Raw genomic sequence first — 19544 nt, 5'->3', positions numbered from 1 at the left:
CGTTTGCCGTGCGGTTTTGTTTGGTGCTGCCATCGCGTGGTTAAGGGTGCGTAGTTTGTGTGCGGCATTGAGGCTAGTTTGTAGTTGACCCGGACGGTAGAACAATGTGTGATGCTAGTAGTTTAAGCAATATTTATCTGTAAGGTGTGTTCGTTTGTTTTGGGTAGGTAATAATTCGAAAGGGGGTGCATGTTGTAGAAAATAAACTCTGTAACCTAAACGACCTCTTCCAGTCGATGTTCAACGAACCGATTATGTTACTAGCATGCTTTTTTTGTATATTGTTGAAAATTTGAAACATAAATAAGTAAATTACATTCAGTACAGAACATAATAGCCTTTGATAAGGAGTAGTAACCAAAAGCCGGAGTTGATGCGTATGAAATATTTGAAATGGACATGAAATGTATGTATTTTGAATTTAAATATAGATTATAATACTATTACTTACTATAATATGAAATTCAAGTAAACTTTGTCAGGGACGAGACCCTTAACATAATAGTTTAAGCAATGAAAGTGGCAACTTGAACATGGAAGAAACTCAACGGCACAAGCAATTTATGTACGAAGCAAAAAGATAATTCAAGATCTACTATTGTGTTGGTATTAGGACTATTAAGTATACATAATTAAATTATTTGATTTTGAATGTTTAGCATAAAATACAATTTTGTTTTTTTTTTTTTAACTTTACAGGTTTTCCTATGAACTATCCAATGTTTTAGCATTATTTATTGCTTGTGAAATGTGTTACCACAACTGTCATGTTAATCTATTGTCAACACAATAATGACTTAGTTCTTCGTCATAATTTTTAACAAATCAAATGATTCGAGGTAATGGCGCATTGGAAATCATATGACAGAACCGAATAATTATGAAGTAGCCAAAAGGATTTGTAATAGTTGTTGAATCACACTTAACGAGCCGTGTACAATACTGATTTTCGTATTGGAAATTCGAAAAGTGAGCAGGAAACCTTACATTGGAATTACAAATTTACAAATCTTTTGATTCGTTTATGATTTTGTCGATCAAACATTTTTTTGTAGAGTTTCATGACATTAATAAGCTGGTAAATTAATAAAAACACTCTTAAAATGTGAAATTCAAATAAAATGCACAAACAAACAAAAATGTTTTTATCACACTTTGGTTGTTGACACTATGAATTTATTAGTTTTTGCATTTATTATGAGAAGACAGTAAAGCAATTCATGAACATTCATTCTAAAATGTGCTTATTGGCAGTCAGTGCTTGAATATATGCTTAATAAAGAAACTTATAACATAAATACAACAAATCATTGATCAAGAAAATTGTGTTTGAGATAAATATTAAAGTATAAAATAAGATAGATAGCACATATATTTGACAACAAAGTACTTAAACATAAGATACAAGTTTAAAACGAAGTTTGCGTGTGCCGATCAACAGGTAAAGACAACGAATTGAAACAAAGACAAACAAACAAAAGATTAAACTACAGTAAAAAGAATGGTAAAACACTAGAGAACGAGTGAGAGAGCAGTAAGAGCAAAACAAACACAATAAAAAAACAAAACAAAACACAAATAAACGAAAATCGTACAAAGAACCCACCGGATGTTTTGTTTTTATGCTTTTCTTTTCAGTTTCGTGCGCGCGGTATGTGATTTTTTTGCGAGGACAGAGGAGCAGTGGTAGCAGTGGTTCAGCGCGCCATAGCGTGTTTCAGTAGTTATGTACCTTTCTCGCACCGTACCAGGCAGCTGATCCGGTTTGACCGGATGGAGCGTACCCCGGCTGGTACTGCTGTTGCTGCTGTTGCTGCTGCTGCTGCTGCTGATAGAAGGGTGAAGATGGTGAAGAAGGTGAAGATGAGAATTGGGACGATGGACGGTTGGTCGGTACCGGCGAGGCTACGTGTGCCCAACCGCGTGGGCTTCCACTACCACCGAGGTTAGAAATGGCCGGCGAGCGCGGCGAGGCTACCGGAACCACCGGAGAGCGTGGTGATGCGGCTTGATTGGCGTAACCTCCGCGCTGCTGGTACTGCTGCTGCTGCTGGTGCTGCGACTTGTTGGGCAGTACGGCACGGCCACCACTGAACGCGACAGTGGAAGATGGTGCACGGGCGCCGGGATACTGATGCGCGGGCTGCGGTGCACTCTGGTACGCCGGGTACTTGAGCTGATTAACCGGCGACTTGGGCGATTGAATCGATGTAGCCTGCTTTGCATAAAAACACAAGGCGCCAGTGACGATTTGTGGATGGTGTTAGGATGAGACGGGATGAGGATGATGGTTCCAGGCGATGTGGTCGGTTTTATTTTTATTGTTTAAACACAGCCAAGATGCAAAACAGTCACCAGCAATACCCCCGGTAAACAATGGCACATCCATGGGCATGAGAGACATGTGGTGAGAAGTGGCGATGACGGACGTTCGTTAGGAAGGAAGCATGGTTTTGTTGAATGAAGATAGATTTATAATACAGTTTCGTGCAATTGAACGGTTGTTTGTTGGGGGAAAACACGTCGAAAGGGAGAAGAAAAAAAAGAGAAAGAAATAAAATAAAATACAGTTCAATGAGCTACGGGTGCGCTATACAGGTAATGAAAGGCTTGTGAGTGTAAGCTGTGCTTCTACCTTCAGCGTCAGTGTTTGAGTTTATCTTAATATTAAGATTGACAGTGTGTTTGTGTGTATAATACATTTAGTTGTAGAGTTGTAGATCACGCCTTCCATTTCAGAGGCAATATTCGATCAGCAATCCTTCTTTCTTGTACTTAACTCTAAGCTGTCTAATAATCCATTTATTACATATTAAACTGGAAACACTGCTCCAAACGATTCATTTCAACTCGCAGTTTTGATCTGTTCGAAATTGAAATAGGTAGAATACACCCGTTGTTGGATATTGAGATAGGTAGAACGCTCCCTCAAAGTTGTGGCACAACCAGAAATCCATTAACTAAATTGTGCAGAACCCAGTTGGAATTGTGCATAATTCAATTAGAATCATGAGAGAAATCGCATCCATCGCTAGCGGAGCACGTAGGCTAAGATCTCGGAAATTTCACCATCCATCACATCTTAACCGAATGCCATGGTTATACTGCGGAACGCATCACCTGCAAATCGGACCACAGCATCGACACCATCCACTCACCAGCAGTGGCGTGTTTAACGGTAAACAAAGTAAGTAATTGCGGGGGGCCCCGTCAATGAGGGGCCGCGGAATCTTTAGTCCATTATCGATAACAGTTGATAGAATATGGCACTGTATTAGCAAGGAGGGCCCCGTGGGTGATGGACGTTGGGGCCCCGCGCCAGACGAACCCTAAGCACCCCCCCCCCCCCCTCGGCAGAAACCAAATTTAAGTTGAACTGGTGCATAATAAAAGACGGATGCCGAGTACCCCCCCGTAATCATGTACAAAGGGGCCTCAACAATTCTTACTGCTTAGGGCCCCCGACACTGTAAACCCGCTGCTGCTCACCAGACAGGGATTGCCAGCGTAATCTTTTAAAATTCCTTCGTATCACTAACCTTTATCGAGAGGCGAATGCTAAACAGCCTGGTAAAAAAATAAAACAACAACAACAACTAACCTTCCTAAACAGCTCTAACCAAAACCACATTTGTAACAGACAATAAAATCAACGGATAGCTTTAAGTAAACCGAGACTACCCGGTATAAGGTAACTGCAAGTCACAAATGGCTTGCAAAGAATATTGTTAGACTTTAAGTATAGAATTAATCTACCGATTGAAAGAGGCGAATGAGGCCAATTGGCTCAAAGTTTATTTAAAAAAAAAGAAAAAAAAAAGAAAAAAAAACTCGGAAATTATTAATTTGCAAAATTTGAATTCCTATAAACCCTTCAATGTTTTTTCTTATTTTTTTATGATACATTGCTCTTATAGGGAAATTCGATTCGAATAAAAGATTGGCAAGACCTCCATAAGAATTCCGCGGTTATTAGGGCGGAGGTTCGAATCGGGATGCCAGCCATTTTCTTGGCTTTTGCTCGGGAGAACTTCAATATAACAGTTCACGAGACGGAATAGGCCTTATACCCTACATGATTAATACTTCAATACTCAGACATTGATTTCATAACGAAGTTTGTAAACAGTCAAACATAAAATAAAGATTATTGATATCGAATAAATGTAATCGGAATCCTGAGGACCTCATATTTGACAATGGTCGACCAATATAAAGACCATCTGCTGTCGGAAGAGAAAACTCCCCAAACAAATCAAACCACCCTGGGAGCAATAAGAAAATTGACCATCAAAATCTTAACCGACAGAACATCTAACAGAAGCAGAAAGCACAACACACACACAAAAGGATGAAACAACAGTGCTGTATATCCCCTTCACTGTAAGGCCAACGATAAAAATCTGTTCCAGCAGAGCATCTCAAATTTACAAACGAATGATTGTGTGGGAGAGAGAGACAGGAAGAGAGAGAGAGAGAGAGCCAAAAAGACTCCCTCTCCTCATCGCTCCACCCGAAAGCACACTCAAAACTGTTATGATAAATGGCTATTGTCTCACATTTGGGGAGATGGTTGGCGTTTGCCCGGCGGGCTGTAACTTTTTGTTCTGTGTTTTACCTTGTCCCAAGCTTGTTTTGCAGTTCTTGTTTCCCACCCCCTGGTGACCACCATCATAATTGTCATACAAAAAAAAAGCGACGAGAAAGTCACCGACACAGTTGGTGGTTCCATCGCTGCCGTGCTTAGACGCTTTTGGGCGAAAGTGGGGGGGGAAAGGTTTGTGTAGTGCAACCGTATTCAGATGAATGTCACTAGTCGACCCTGGGGCAATCGTGCCTGGGTGGGTTGAAAAGGCAAGCAAAGGTAACCCCTTGTATGGTGTAAAATTTCGAAGCATGAAATAAAAGTGCATCACCCATGAAGAGCCAGAAGAGTCTGTTCGGTGGTTTGGTTTGGTGTGTTTTTTGGTTGGTGCAGCTCGCCTTGCTTGATCGATCGTCGGGATCGTATTTCTATGCTAGTGGGCTAATTTCGTTATTTTTAACACGCTGTCGTTTGTAGTTCCGTCAAAATATGTGTTCAGTTTGTCGCGTGTTCATGTAGAGCCAATATTATTGCACAAATAAAGCAAGATATCCGAAACCAAAAACGTCCACCCAAATGAACAACTTTGCTGCACTACGGTGTTTTTTTTCTTCTAATACCCACTAAACTGAGGAGTTTTTCAGGGGTCCCAAGTGTTTGCGTGTGTTTGTTTATTTCATTTAACTCGAGTGACACCATCACCAACACCATGCAGTCGGGGAAACGTCTTTGTTCGAACGCGCAAAGTTTTAATATGTGAGCCAATTTTGTTAATTATGGGGATTCATTGCCACTTCTGCCCCACTGTCTTCCAGCTTTACCCCAATTTTTCTAACATGCTTCATGGTTCCCAGTTCCCAGCTGGAAACCGGAGAAAATTCCGAAACCGGAGTGAAACGGCACCGGTTCATTTCAAACAACCGTAACGAAGGGTGTAAATGGTCGAACATCGAAATGAAGTCCTCCCCTGACGGTGCCGCTGCTTCTGCCGCTGGTGTCTGACAAGAGCAAACAAGGGGGGGAGCAGAGAGAACAAAAGCACAGCAACAAAATGGCAACAACAAGTGTGGTAATTAATATTTCTGATTGCGAGCAAAAAAGAAAGCAGCAAAAAGAAAACGAAACTTGTAGGGTGAAACAAGTATTTACGACACTTTGCCCACTGCTCACCGGTTTGGGGCGGGGGAGGCATTTTTCGTACGTTTCTTTTTGGCGCTCACACCAGCGCAAGGTGGGAAGGTGGGTGCTTTTTCTTTGATACATATACATACACAGCCACATAATCACTTACACTTACAGTACGGACGGGTGGTGTACAAACAATTTTTCTTTATCGCGCGCGATATTGCTCCAGCACCTTTTCTCCCTTTTCTGGTGGTAGCGGCGGAACAACGGAGCCGTAGGAAGAAGACTAATGGAGCAAATTTTGACGTAAAACTTTGTGTACGGTTTCATTTGCGCGCTCGCGGACGGTGATGGTGGTGGTGGTTTGGGGTGGTGGGAAATTTATCCAAATTCACCCACAAGGATACGATTTGATGAATGCCCGTACGAACCAACGAGCGAAGCACGAGCGTACGAACGAACGACCGCGAGTGGAACAAAGGAAACAGGTGGTAGATGAGTTAGTGAAGGGGAAGAGGACCGGCAAGGAGAAGGGAGGGAGATGGAGGATGTGGTTCTTTTGCTGGTTTTTCGCTAAATGGAGGGTAAAATTTGCTACAACATTAAACAATTTCTTTCGTTGCGCCACCCGAAGCTTCTCCTAACCAGAGCAGCGTATGATGGAAAGGACCTGAGCTTGGCTAATGAGAGAGGGACAGACAGAATGCCTTATGAGGTGTGTGTGTGTGGATCGGTACGTGTACATGAAAGGAAGGCATGTTGGTGTGTGTGTGTGCATGGCATAATTATTCACCAGCATGTGTCGAAAGTGTCGAGTGTTGTTGGTGTGGTGGGGGCTTTCTTCTGTTGCAATCTTTATTAGCGATTCGTGCGCTCGTTTCGCAGCAGGTTTTTGGCAAATGCGTCATTTACGGGCCGTGACGTTGGTTAAAGGAAGTAGTTTCTTCACTCTCAGTTTGTCTTAACATTAAGCGCAAAAAGCGGCAGTGGTTGTTTGCGCTGCTAAAATGTACTAAAACAGTGAACGCACGAGAGCCTTTTGACGCGTCGCGAGCGAAAAAGCTGCCCAATGAATTGCAGCTCCCTACCACCCTACACATGGGACACAAAAAGCATTCTGTTTTTCTTTCATTCCCATTTTGATTTTCCTTCCCTCCGCGCCTCTCAAAAGGTGAATCTCGGGTGGGAGGGTTTGGATTGCGGGATGTTGCCGGTGCTTTTTGCTCCAGCTGTGCTAAAACATCACGCCCGAGCAAATCGGAAGAAGCCATGGAATTAAATAGTTCCCGGGCGTGAAAATGGCGCTTCGGAGCAATTTCGCCAATTGATGGTTGGTCGCTTTCCGCTTGCAACGCCCTGTGAGCTGCCTCACCTGCTGGTTTGAGCGTGTTCGGCAGCAGTACCGCGGTAGTTTACGCGGATCGTCACGATCTTCGCCGAAGCATTACAGCTGTTCAATGGGCTGTGTGGCTTTCTCTCTCTCTCTCTCTCTCTTAGAAGCTTTTTGGTTGGAATGAACTGTGTTGATTTTTTTTCCTTTCTCGGTTTGCCCTTTTGCACAAACGGGATGATGTCCGTGACGGAATGTTTACGTTCGCGAAATGTCTATGCTGCTTGCTCAAACAATATTTGTACGCTCGGGTAAACATACGGATAGTTACTTTTTTGCTGTTGCCAATGCCCTATTCTGTGTTGCGGATCAGCACAAGGATGGTGTAAAAACATGATATCATTCCCCGTTTCCAGGTAATGGTTTCAGTGTTGCAGTATTTATAGAGTTTTTTTTGCTGATTTCCACGTAGTTGGGTGGGTTTAGTAAATGGTTTAGCATTGGCATACAATTTAGTCTAATAAAATATTTGGAGTTTAACGATTGATATTGAAGATTTCTCTATTATTATTAATTTACTTCTGAAGGGTAAGAACAATCCGTGACAAACGCTACACATTGCTACATAGTAATATGTTTGAGAATTTTAATGCACTGAAAGGTAGACGAAACATATTATTGCATACATAGAGGCGTTTTACTTCTGTAACAGTCCTGTAGTGATGAGAAAAATTAAGATTTCGTCGGAATCGATTCCGGCTAGCTCAGAAGTTTTCTGGAATCGATTCCGGATAGCAGGTCCGGAATCAGTTTTCGGAATCGATACCGGAATCGGCTCCGGAATTGGTTCCGGAATTGGTTTCGGAATCGTCTCCGGAATTGCTTCCGGAATCGGCTCCAGAATTGGTTCCGGAATTGACTCTGAAATCGACTCTTGAATCGGAATCGGCTCCGGAATTGGGATCGGCTCCGGAATCGGAATCGGCCCTGGAATCGGAATCGGCTCCGGAATCGGAATCGGCCCTGGAATCGGATTTGGCTCCGGAATCAGAATCAGCTCTGGAATCGGAATAGGTTCCGGAATTGGCTCCGGAATCAAAATCGGCTCCGACAAATGAATGGATCCCGAAATCAGAACTGCCTTCGAAACGGAGTCGGTTTCGGCATCTTCATAGGAATAGGCTGTCTGTCAAAGAAATTATAGTGACTTTGGTCCTTATGGACTCTTTCGTCACATATAGGAATAGGCATTTGGGTGTTGATAGCAGCAAAGAATCAAAATTTATTTGTAAATGATCTATTCAAATGGAGATTCCCGGACTTATTTCGCTTCCCGACTTATTTCATTTAAAAAAACTAATTCTCATTCTGGAGCTAACTCCATTGATGGAGTCAAGCCTAATTCCGTTACCGCAGCAAATTGCGATTCCCAGGTCGATTCCGATTCCGGAGACGATTCTGATTCTGCAACCGATTCCGATCCTGGGATCGATTCCGGATTAAACTCCGGAATCGGCTCCGCAATCGGAATCGATTCTAGCATCGGAATCGGAGTCTCTTGCGTGCACAAAAAGCACAATTATATCGTTAATACATGTCTCATTTTTTTAACCGGTCTCGTAGTACAGTCGTCAACTGGTACGACTTAACAACATGCCCGTCATGGGTTCAATCCCCAAATAGACCGCGCCGCCATACGTAGGACTGACTATCCTGCTATGGGGGGGGGAATCAATCAGTCACTGAAAGCCAAGCCCACAAGTGGGTACAGGCAGGCCTTGACCGACATCGGTTGTTGAGCCAAAGAAGAAGAAGAAGAAGACATGTCTCATTTGTTCAAACTGATCCAGATCTTGTTTTAGGCTGTGAATTGAAGCAAAAAACAACATAAAATTTGACTTGTTAAAAACAAAACAAACCCCTTCTCTGTACGGTTCATAGAGTAGTGGAGTGTAACCGAAACGAAACGTTCGAAACGCACCCATTTGCTTCTGTGTACCGTAAGGCCTGTGTAAAGTGTACGACAGTTGGGAAAACCCGAAAAACCACGAATGGGTGGCCCTTGCATGTAACCCTTCCAGCGCCAACCGTTCGAGCCTGCCCACTACAGCGGCAGGCCTGGCAGGGTGGTTTATCAGATGATTTTTATTGCATGTTGGTTGCATGTGTGTCAATTTTTTGTTGCTGTTCGAGGTCGTTTTTCGGTCAAGTTTATGCCGAAGCAGAGAAAGATCGTGCCGTTATGGACGGTCTGTTTTTGTTTTTTGTTCGCCCCCAAACCCGTTCTGTGTGCCACCCACATTTTCTTTTTGAACTTTCTTTGTTCAAGGGCCTTCCGTGTCTGTGTTGTTTTGCATTTTTATTACCATTCAACTATACGTAGCCGTTTGTTTTTTTTACTCGTACCACTAGTCTACTGGGGGAAAGGGGAAAAGCGACTGCTCTTGTTTTATGGGTCGTGAATTTGGGCAACGTTAGGGGCAAAGGTTAACCCCCCGAAAAGCGGACGCCGTGATGCGTGCTCGGTGATGAATGAAAATCTACAAACTGTGGGCTGTGTATGACTGTTGGTACGACCGGCATGATGGTACGAAATAACGAGGAGGCATTTGCGTGTGTGTGTGTGTTTTTTTTTGTGGGACGTTATGTATAATCGGTTGACTCTTGACGGTAACCTTGAACAGTACAATGTCACTGGGCCGTGTAGTGATTATTGATTTTGAAGCTGTTGTATTATTTATGTTTTTGATTTCGATTACAAAACATTGCAAAGCTCTTTGCATCAAAGCATATTGGATAAATTGACGTTATAAAAGTAGCAAAATTAAAAAGTTATAAAAGTAGCAAAAGCAAAATTTAGTACTAAACAAGTTGTTATCAACTAAAATATGAAAACTTTGGGGTATTGTAATACAAATAAACACTATTGTAGACAATATACAAAAACTAATATAAACTTTCCACTGACAAAAGTGGAAATTTATACATGCGAGCTTTTTCCAAGGTTCTCATAGTTGTGGAACACTTCCTCGAACCTTTCTTATTTGAAATGAACTTTACATCCATGCTTCATGGAAATTCCTGTTGTATTCATGTTGGAGTAATGACTGCTGTAGAGAACAATTCATTTCTCATTTAGTTCATTTCTTCGGGGAAAGAGTAAATAAAGTGTCTGAAAGCTCCTAAAACACCGTGTGAACTATTAAAGGCGCTAATATATGTCTTTATTTATAAGATCACCAACACCAACACGTATGTATAAGTTCCAATAAATAATTTAGAATAAGGTTAAATTATGTTTCTTCAAGCAGCAATCGAAGAAAAATGAAGATAATGTAATTAGTATTATTCATAGAATTCACCTTCTAACCAGCCAGCAGTGCAACATTCTGGCCGGCACATTGAAATGGCATTACCAACCCTACCCCACCTTGCACTATGAATGATTGCAATGAAGAAACAACTGACTCCCTCCTCCACAAGTATGGCACAACCTGCGGAAGGATAAGCGGAAGCGTAATTACCGTATTTAATCAAATGCTTTCGCTACAGTGGGCCAACAAACTGGGCTTCCGATCGATGGAAGCTCCGTCCATCGAAACCAACCAACTGCTGGCCGTTCGACGCGTCGACACAAACGCACACGCGCGCGCAGGATCGTTATGCAGTTCGCGTGTGTATCGAATCGAAACAGGTCCCTTACGGTTGCTAGCATCCTTTGCGCCTCAACGCGACCAGAGAAGGTGGGAAGGCGCTTAAATTGCGTAAACCTCACAAAACAGTCAATAATAATCATTGTCGGTAATTAATTAGACTAGCGGGTGCGTACAGCGCGGTGCTTCCAGCGGAGGTTTGGCACGCAATGTGCGTATGTGCACACTGCTTTACGTAGCGATTGGTGTGGCTTGGAGGCTGCCGCTGTAGGTTTCTGTGGTTTTTAGTGTGGCAAAACCGGGTGGGGGAACGTGTGGCAACGATGACTCCTTTAGCCTGCCACACCTGGATGACTTCCAGGCCCCAGTTTCCCGGGCAAGTTCCAGGTAATCTTCCAGCTGCTGCTGGCAACCGAACTGTTACGCGTGGGGCACACTGCTGATGATGGCCATCGCCAACCGTTTGAACCGTAATGTTGTTCATAGGGGTTTTGTGGTTGATTTACTCAGCGGGCAAACACACACACACACGGCCGGGTCGGAGCGAGTTGCCAATCAGGGATGCTGTTTGTAAGCGCCAACAATTTATCACTCAAACAGTCGGTTCCGGTTTGTGCGAAAACGCACATTAATGAGCCGATGAAGGTGGGCCGTGGGCTTGTGCTGCAGGTGAAAAATGCTTCCCGCACATGTGCAGGACAACCCGCGGTTGACTTCGTTGGGGACGATGAATGCAAGAAGAAAAAACAAACCATTTCGTTCCATCGTAGAATTACTCATCACATAAATAACCATAAATAATCAACACCTACTGAGCCGGGCATTGGGCCACGGGGGAAAGCGTTTGTTTCGCTGTCGTTAAGTGCCGTGTGCTACGGCTGGCGCTACTTTATGCCTGCCGTTAGTGTTACTTTGTAAATACATTCGTTTGAAAGACAAGTGTGCGCGTGTGTTTAGTTTTTACCTTTATGAGGGCCCACCCAATCTCCTTTTGTGCCTTCAACACTGCGCCTATTAGAGTCACGTGGGCGCAAAAGAATTCCCGCCAAAAAACCGCCTACTCACACATCCAAGTCCTTGCGCACCATTCGTCCGGAGTTTTGTCCGGCCGTTGGTGGCATCTTTACGAGCACGAAGGTATGGTAAGAATGTTCCAAGATGTTAATTTCAGCTCTCGATCGTCGGCGAAAGCAAAAATGGCTCACCCTCAATGTGTTTGTGTGTGTGTGTGTTTTTGCGTGGAAATGGACCGCCATCTTGGGTGGTGGCGCACGCACGCCACTCAAGCTGTGGAATGTCATTTCTACCAGACCAGGCGTTAATGTGTGTGTTCTCTACCTTCATTCTCTCCCCATCACAAACACATGATGCCTGGCAATAGCTTACATTATGATGTATATCCTTGCACGGCGCACCTGTCCATCCTTGAAGGCGGGAGGGAGAGCTGGCAAGGAAATGACATGCTAACACGTATGAAATATGTTTAGCCGAAAAATATTCGGTGATGAAATTCGCCACGGATGCTGCTGGTGCGTGCCTGCCACACTGGATGACGTTCATTGTGGGTGGAATTATAATAGCGAGCAGTAAGTGCGGGTGGGAAAAGTATAATTTTTCCTCGGCACGTGTGCGCGTTACTTTTTCCAACCTCTAACCGACAACAAGCGCAAATGTAATCGAGAAAATGTAGTTGTTAACAAATTTAATGTGCAAGATGATTTATGTGATTTGTTCTTTTTATTTTGCCAGTTGACAAGTGTACCGTATGTACGTGTGTGTGTGTGGGTGTTTTAGGACGCATGTTTCGATCCTTGCGGACAGGTTTATAAGGTGTTTTGTAACGGTTTAATTTGACACTCGCGCCATTGTTGGTAATTGTGTGGGATGCGTTCGTCTTATACAATTGCTTTTGTTTATTGTGAAACATTGGCATATTGAATCGAACTTGAAACATGCTAGAAACATTATGGTTATTATTATTGTGTGTTACAAAAATGGAATGAATAATTCAACCGACATAATGTCAATGCAATGACATATAAATTTATATGCAATAAATATTCTTTTATCCTTTCTAAATAATTTTTAGTACAGTAGTTTTTTGCATACAAAAGTAATTTACAGTCGTTGCCACCAAATTCTGGCTCTAAAGCATCAATTTTTGACAGTGCGCATCAATTTTTGCCTCTAAGGCATCCATTTTTGACAGTGCGCATCAATTTTTGACTCTAATGCACCTATTTTTGTCTGTAAGTCATCAATTTTTGACTCTTGTAGGCATCATGATAATTTTACAAGGTATTTAGGCAGATTTTTAACAGTTGTTATTCCACATCTCATAAAAAAATACAAAAAATGTGTAAATTCATTATTTTTGAGAAAAAAATGATTACATTTTAGAAATTCAAAAATTTTTATTTACAGCTGAAAATACATGCCAATTTTTTCATTCCATTAAAATTTCCAAAATTGGCAAAACAATTGTTTTATTTTAAATTCTATCAATAAAATTATTCGCTATTTAACTTCATTTCAATTATCTCACAACACACATTTTCAGAAATTACAACATTTTGTAAATAAAGCGATTTACAAAATCACAGTCAAAAATTGATGCCTTCGAGGCAAAAATCGTGACACGCTGTCAAAAATTGGTGCCTCGGAGACAAAAATAGGTGAGTTAGAGTCTAAATTTAGCGGCCACGACTGTATTGTCAGGTGTAACCATTGGCTTTGGAATTTATAAAATTTCATTATTTTATCCTCAAAAAAAATCACATTACACAGTTTTTAGTATTGTTTATGTGATTTAAAATTAAAATTGATAAAAAAAACTCCTCAAATACCTTAAACAATTATCATAGTTCCTACAAGAATCAAACATTGATGTCTCACCGACAAAAATAGGTGCGTTATAGTCAAAAATGGATGAGCACTGTTAAAAATTGATGCCTTAGAGCCAAAAATTGATGCCTTAGCGCCAAAATTTGGTAGCAACGACTGTGAGAAGCTATTCAAAATAAAAAAAAAAAACATTAATTAATTAAAGGTAAACAAGACCTCTGAAATGTGCCTTAGGATACGAAAAAGAGGCGAAAGAACTCCGTTGGAGCCAAAGCCTCTATAAACTATTCCAACAACAACAACAATTAGGATACGAAAAGCGATTGACTCACAGTCAAAAATTGATGTCTTCGATCCAAAAATTGTGACACGATGTCAAAAATTGGTCCCTCGGAGGTAAAAATAGGTGAATTAGAGTCAAAGTTTAGCGGCAACGACTGTAAGCTAATCATTATATAGCAACTTTTTCTAATCCCAGAGATGTGATGAGCAATAAGAACTAGAACGAGCTAGAAGAACAGAATTTTGACTAAACGATTAGTTATCCGTGTTATGGGCAAACTTTTTTAAACAACAAACTTTGTTTGGGTAATTAAGTATGATTATATGCAACTAAATATCACACGCAATCATAGAAGCGCTCCCAAAAAGTTTCTCCCCCTTTAATAACTCATCCTCATTCAATCAATTACCGAGCCGGTATCGTGTGTTTAAAGTCAGTTTTTGTGTCTCCACCATAGTCTCACTGTCTTTAAACACATACGCAACATTGCTCAGGTGAATGCGTTTGCAAAATTGCCCTCCATTAACGGTGCCTTTTCATTACCGAAACCACCAGGAAGGAGCAGAAACTTTCGCCACACGCAAGCACGAGTATCGTCTTCGTTTTGCGGAGTCAAACATTTTACGGCATTTTGTGACTATCATTCGGGCGGGACGGTGTAGCGTTCGCTCGCTTGTGCGTGCCTGCGTACGTCATGATCGTGGGAAAACTCCAGCTCGCACGGGTAGCTCCAAGTGCACTTACAAAACCTGTACACGGAAAAAAAACCCTGAGAAGGGAAACCTTCCCAGAACAAATTTGGCAAAACTCAGTATCGACACACAAGCGCACACACACATACGTCATGCCGATCGTAAATCATGCGCAAAATGTGTGCTCACGTGTTCTGGGTGCGTTTTATTCTCACTTTTTCTTGCAAATTGGCAATGCCAACCGATGGAAACGGCCATGAAATGAAGCATCCTTTTCCCCCAGCCCGACACATACAGCCACTTAGAAGAATGTGCTCTGCAGGAAGAAGATACGTGCAGGAAGGGGCATCAAACATACTGTCAAACTTTTTTGCCCCTGCACTGAATGGAAAATGATATCATTTCTTGTTTCAGGGGAGAAAACACATATCGGGAAAATTACAAACTGCTGCACCATAATGCAAGAGTGTGCAACACCCGCATGGAAAGGTAGTGGAAGTTTTCGGCGGATGAAAGTTAGTCCGTTAGTCAATCGTTAAGAACAATGTGGAAGGATGCTGGAAGGGTGTGTAGCGGAATTTGGGGCAAGTGTGCCATACGGGGCAAGAGTGCCACCAAGCATTTTTCCTTGAAAACTTTAGTTTAATGATCAATTTTGTATACAGTTGGTTGCTTTCCAATGACTGGGTATACTGAGCCAAATTTCATATAGATCAATCGATATTTCCCATTGTTTTGAACTGATTTATGTTGAGTTTCAAAATTGAGCAGAATATTATAATTTTTTAATCCAATCAAATAAGCTCTCAAAAATCATGCGAACAATCAACCGAGAAAATATTTACACCACCGTATAGCTGAGAAAACGTGAAATTTTTTGTGAGGTTAGCTGAAAAAAACTTTCTTTTTGTCACTGAAAAATTCAATTTCAAAAAAGTTACAACTTTTGGGGCAAGTGTGCCATCTCTGTTTGGGACAAGTGTGCCACCATCTTTCATAGGCGCGAGCTGTCAAAAATGTAAACATTGTTGTAGCGTGCTGCGGAATGGTGCGCTATTGTGAGCGGATTCCACGCCAGAAAAACAGAGCAGTAACAAACCATATTGTGGTACAGTTGGTGGTCAAAAAGGGTTAATTGGTGACTAAATACATGTAGGAATACATACACTAGTGGTACAAACGTAATAATTTCCAATTATCTAAGAAATACGGTTATTTTAACCAGGTGGCCGTCTTGCCCCATACGAGTGGCACTCTTGCCCCATAGCCCGAAAAACAACGTCTTTTTGGACCCTTTTTAAAACGCTTCAAAAACTGTTTTATTTGCACTTTTTTCAAGCGAAACTCATTTATAAGTGAGGAAATAGATGTAAAATGGTTATGAGATTTAAATCGGCTTTTGAAAAACACGTTTTAGTCAGTTATAACTTGAAATGCTTAAGGTGGCACACTTGCCCCAAGTTCCGCTATGTGTACTTATTTCTGTGGTAGTCTCTGTGGACGATGATTTGAAGTGCACTGCAAGTGGGGCTTTGTTTTTGACTACAGGACATTGGTTGTGCTTATGCACAGCCTGCAGGGCACTATGATGTGTGTTTAAAAAGCTTCCTGTTGCGGTAGTTCGAACAAAGCGGTGGTCCCGAGCGGTGGAAAAGTTTTCTACGGAGTGAAAATGTTTTATTTAAGTATTTGCAATACTTTGCACGAAAAGAACGAGCCTCCTGATCGGTGTGTTCAATGCACAATGCACCTTTTGCAAGTGTGAGAAGACGTGTGGGCATGAGAATAGCGAATAGCGTGCGAGTTGTGTAGTCTCATTTCTCGGAACTCAGCACCTTCGTTACGGGGGCAAAAAGGAGCTTTAATCAAACATACAAAAGTTCCAATGCAATTCCGAAAAATCCATACCTTCTTTTTTATTAGGATGTATCTTTTCTTCTCTCTGGGGAACAAATATATTCAATCGAACTCTATCCGCTCATCATCAGATACAGGGAGCAAAGCAGGTGACGAACAAAGCAAAACAAAATAGAACGACAAAATCATGAAAGAGATCCTTCGCATCGAGTGCGTTGCGTGCCGCCGTTGCCTACGTCGTTTGCAAAAAAAAAAAAAAAAAAAAAAAATACTGGAGCCGCAGGGGCTGCCAAACCTGTCCGGGGCTGCCAGGGACTTGCAACATGTCACGTAGCTTGTTGGTGTTCAAATAATTCCGCCTTTCGGAGAGTAGGTCGGCGTTGATACACGGCATTGTGCACACGGTCTGCCACTGTGAGCACGGAACAGAGCTCTTCCCGGATCAGCACCAAGCGTGTGTGTGTGTGTGTCCCCGTACTGGCAAATGTTATTGCACTGCCCGCATCCACTTGTCGCATGTCGAGCGTTGCATCGAGCATCGTTGAAATGTTTGAATTTGAAGTATCCTCCTGTGGCCGACAAGGGCGACGTATTTTCACACACACACACACACACATACGTGCACACACCCATTCGTTTCGACACCTTTCGCTCCCCGGGTACGTGAATCTATTTGTCCAGGATAGAGATCCACGGGCTCAACTGGGTGGGAAATTGGGGAAGAACTAGCGAACCAGAGCCACCGTACAGGTGAGACGCGATTCGTATTTCGCTGTGTTTGTGTAAGCGTTTGTGCGTTTTGTGTGTATTATTGCACGACAACTTATCCTGGGCGGGTGAGCGTTTATGTTTGTGTGTGTGTGTGTGTGTGTGTGTGTGTGTGTGTGTGTGTTTGCGCAGCCAACGGGTTTTGACGATAAACTTTCAACCTTCCAATACATTGATTCCGATCCACACGCCACGGGGCAGATGCACAAAAAGCGGCGCAGAAAAGCAAAAGGGGAGGATTTTGGGTATCTGCTCGCGTCCGTGTGTGTGTGTGTGTGTGTGAATGTCTGTGGGTATTGTTTGCTAGCTGGTCGCTCGAACCATCTAACATCGCGTTCTGGTCGACGGACGTCGTCCATAAATTTTTGTTTCACGCCATAAATCGCAAAGCGCCATAAATTTTACGCCCTACCACAGCCCCACAGATTGCACCTGTTTACTCGTCGCCACCGCCTGCCGTCGCACCTGTCGCAATGCTGTCTGCGTACCGGGGAAACACCGGGGAAACCACCGGAAGCCGCATAAACAGGCAAGAGTCTGTTCGGTGCTAGTTTTTACTCCTTTCCCGCTTTTTGCAATTGGCGTTCGGTTAAGCAGTAATAGCTTGTGAAGAGTAGGGAACTGCGCCACCGCTGATGACTGCAATCCGCTCAAAACTCACCCAAACCAGGCGCCTCGTGTGTTGATGCAACCGAATGCAAGAATGTCTACAGATCGTTAGCATGCACTGGGCACTGGGGTTGACTTGTTTTCGTTTGTTTGCTCCCTTGCTTGGTGGTGTTTGCTCCCAAATGAACCCCTTTTTTCGCAGAAGAACAATCACATTCACGTTTCCATTCCCGGTGGGGCGGGGTGTGGCACGACCATCATCAGCATTATGACCGGGCTGCCATTATCGTTAGCGTTGCGTCAAATCTCAAGAGGCGGTCTTTCTGCTCGCGAGTGTCGGTGAAGTTCCCGGGCCCGTGCAGTGTTTCAGTGTCAGCCCAAAAACGCCCTGCAACGCTTGCCGTGCGATGCGATGCGATTTTATCACTTAATCGCTAAAAAATCATAACCCGGGGAAGCTCAATGGCTATCGGCTGGGGTCCATTGAGCTGCACTTAGTGCTTGAATGCTTTTACAAGAAGATGAGCACCAAAAAGCAAAGCATCACTGGGCAGCGGAGGTGATGCAATTCTGCGATCGATAGCAAACATAAAAGCGGCCCGTGATTGACACACCCTTCCTGCGTGGGTGCGGAAGCGATGGAATAAAAATTGAGCTTCCTGACACAATAAAAAAAATAGTAAATTTGCCCACCATAAGCAGAAAATGTGTCTCGCTTGTGTGTGTGTGTGTGTGTGTGCTGGTGGTGGGCGATTTTATTACCCCGACGGATCGAATGGCCAATTTATTACAGCCGCAAATGACCGGCACAGGTCATCGCTATGGCCACCTTTTGCCACCAGTGTCGGGCGGGGTGATAAAAGGTGCAAAACTCTCCTATGCAGGCGGGGTGTGTGTGTGTGTCGATTGATCCGCTAATAAATTTTATGAAGCACTCGAATATAGATCATAAAATCGGCGTGCCTCTGTATGGGCAGGTGCGACTAGAATGGGTGTGTGTGTGTGTGTGCTGCTGGATGCTGATAAGAAAAGCTGATACGCAGTGAAATAATGGGGCTGCGTTAGTTAGAAATTTTAGGCTGCGCTGGTGGTTCAGAAGAATGAAAAATAAAAGGAAATAATAGGCGGAGTCGCAATTTTGCTTGGAAGGCTATCGTTGCAACTCCTTTTATTGCGCTGGCTGCTGAACTGGGGAACAAAGTTTAGAACAATAATACTGTTTTTGGCAACGTTTTTAGACAACAAGTGCGTTCAGTATGTTATCTTTTTTCTTCTACAAATTCAACTAATACATAAGCAAACTTTCAACTAACATTTTTGCATTTAATTGTCTTGGTTGAATGCAAATGTCAGCAGCAGAGGATGGTTAAACAATGAAAAATGTTATCAATTTTAAATAAATACAAGGTTAACTGCTGCTAGGGGCTACGGAAGGACCGCTGTTGTCGGTGGTGACCTTTGACCCGTGATAGATGGCTCCATGCGTAAAAATAGACTACGAGCAGTATTGTACCGTGGGGTAAATATCTTTTACCCGTTATTTATTTTTTGGGGTTTTACCGGGTTTTAACCTTTTTTGTTTTTACCCGGATAAAGATTGGGTATTTTGGATTGATTGGAATTTTTAATGCTTTGTATCTCTTATATTTTAAGTATTTCTGAAAAGTTTACATAAAATAGACTTTTCCATATTCTTGTATGCAGTTTAGGCAATTACATGCTTTCTTTATCTAAACATTTAATAAATGTTATTATATTGCTAACGAAACTATGATTCAACACCCATGTTTTCATTGAA

General features: G+C 42.6%; 2 protein-coding genes across 5 annotated transcripts in view; one reads left to right on the top strand and one right to left on the bottom strand.

Moving 5' to 3' along the window:
- Positions 1-19544, top strand: part of LOC120947541 (alpha-tubulin N-acetyltransferase) — a 600156-nt gene that overhangs the window by 495840 nt on the left and 84772 nt on the right. The window lies entirely within an intron of this gene.
- LOC120947348 (GATA zinc finger domain-containing protein 10) overlaps positions 1-19544 on the bottom strand; it is a 103984-nt gene that overhangs the window by 22242 nt on the left and 62198 nt on the right. For 2 of the 4 annotated variants that reach the window (XM_049607281.1, XM_049607282.1), the window contains one exon: positions 1733-2218. The exons of 1 other annotated variant lie outside the window; for it this stretch is intronic. In XM_049607281.1, the coding sequence (XP_049463238.1) occupies positions 1733-2218 (486 nt within the window). The remainder of the gene's footprint in view (positions 1-1732; positions 2219-19544) is intronic. One more of the 4 variants, XM_040362585.2, reaches the window with a different exon arrangement.

Source organism: Anopheles coluzzii, chromosome 2 (genome assembly GCF_943734685.1).
Source record: "Anopheles coluzzii chromosome 2, AcolN3, whole genome shotgun sequence".
NCBI classification, from domain to species: domain Eukaryota; kingdom Metazoa; phylum Arthropoda; class Insecta; order Diptera; family Culicidae; genus Anopheles; species Anopheles coluzzii.
The sequence above is the reverse complement of the archived record's forward strand: the minus strand, read 5'-3'. Positions and strand labels throughout refer to the sequence as shown.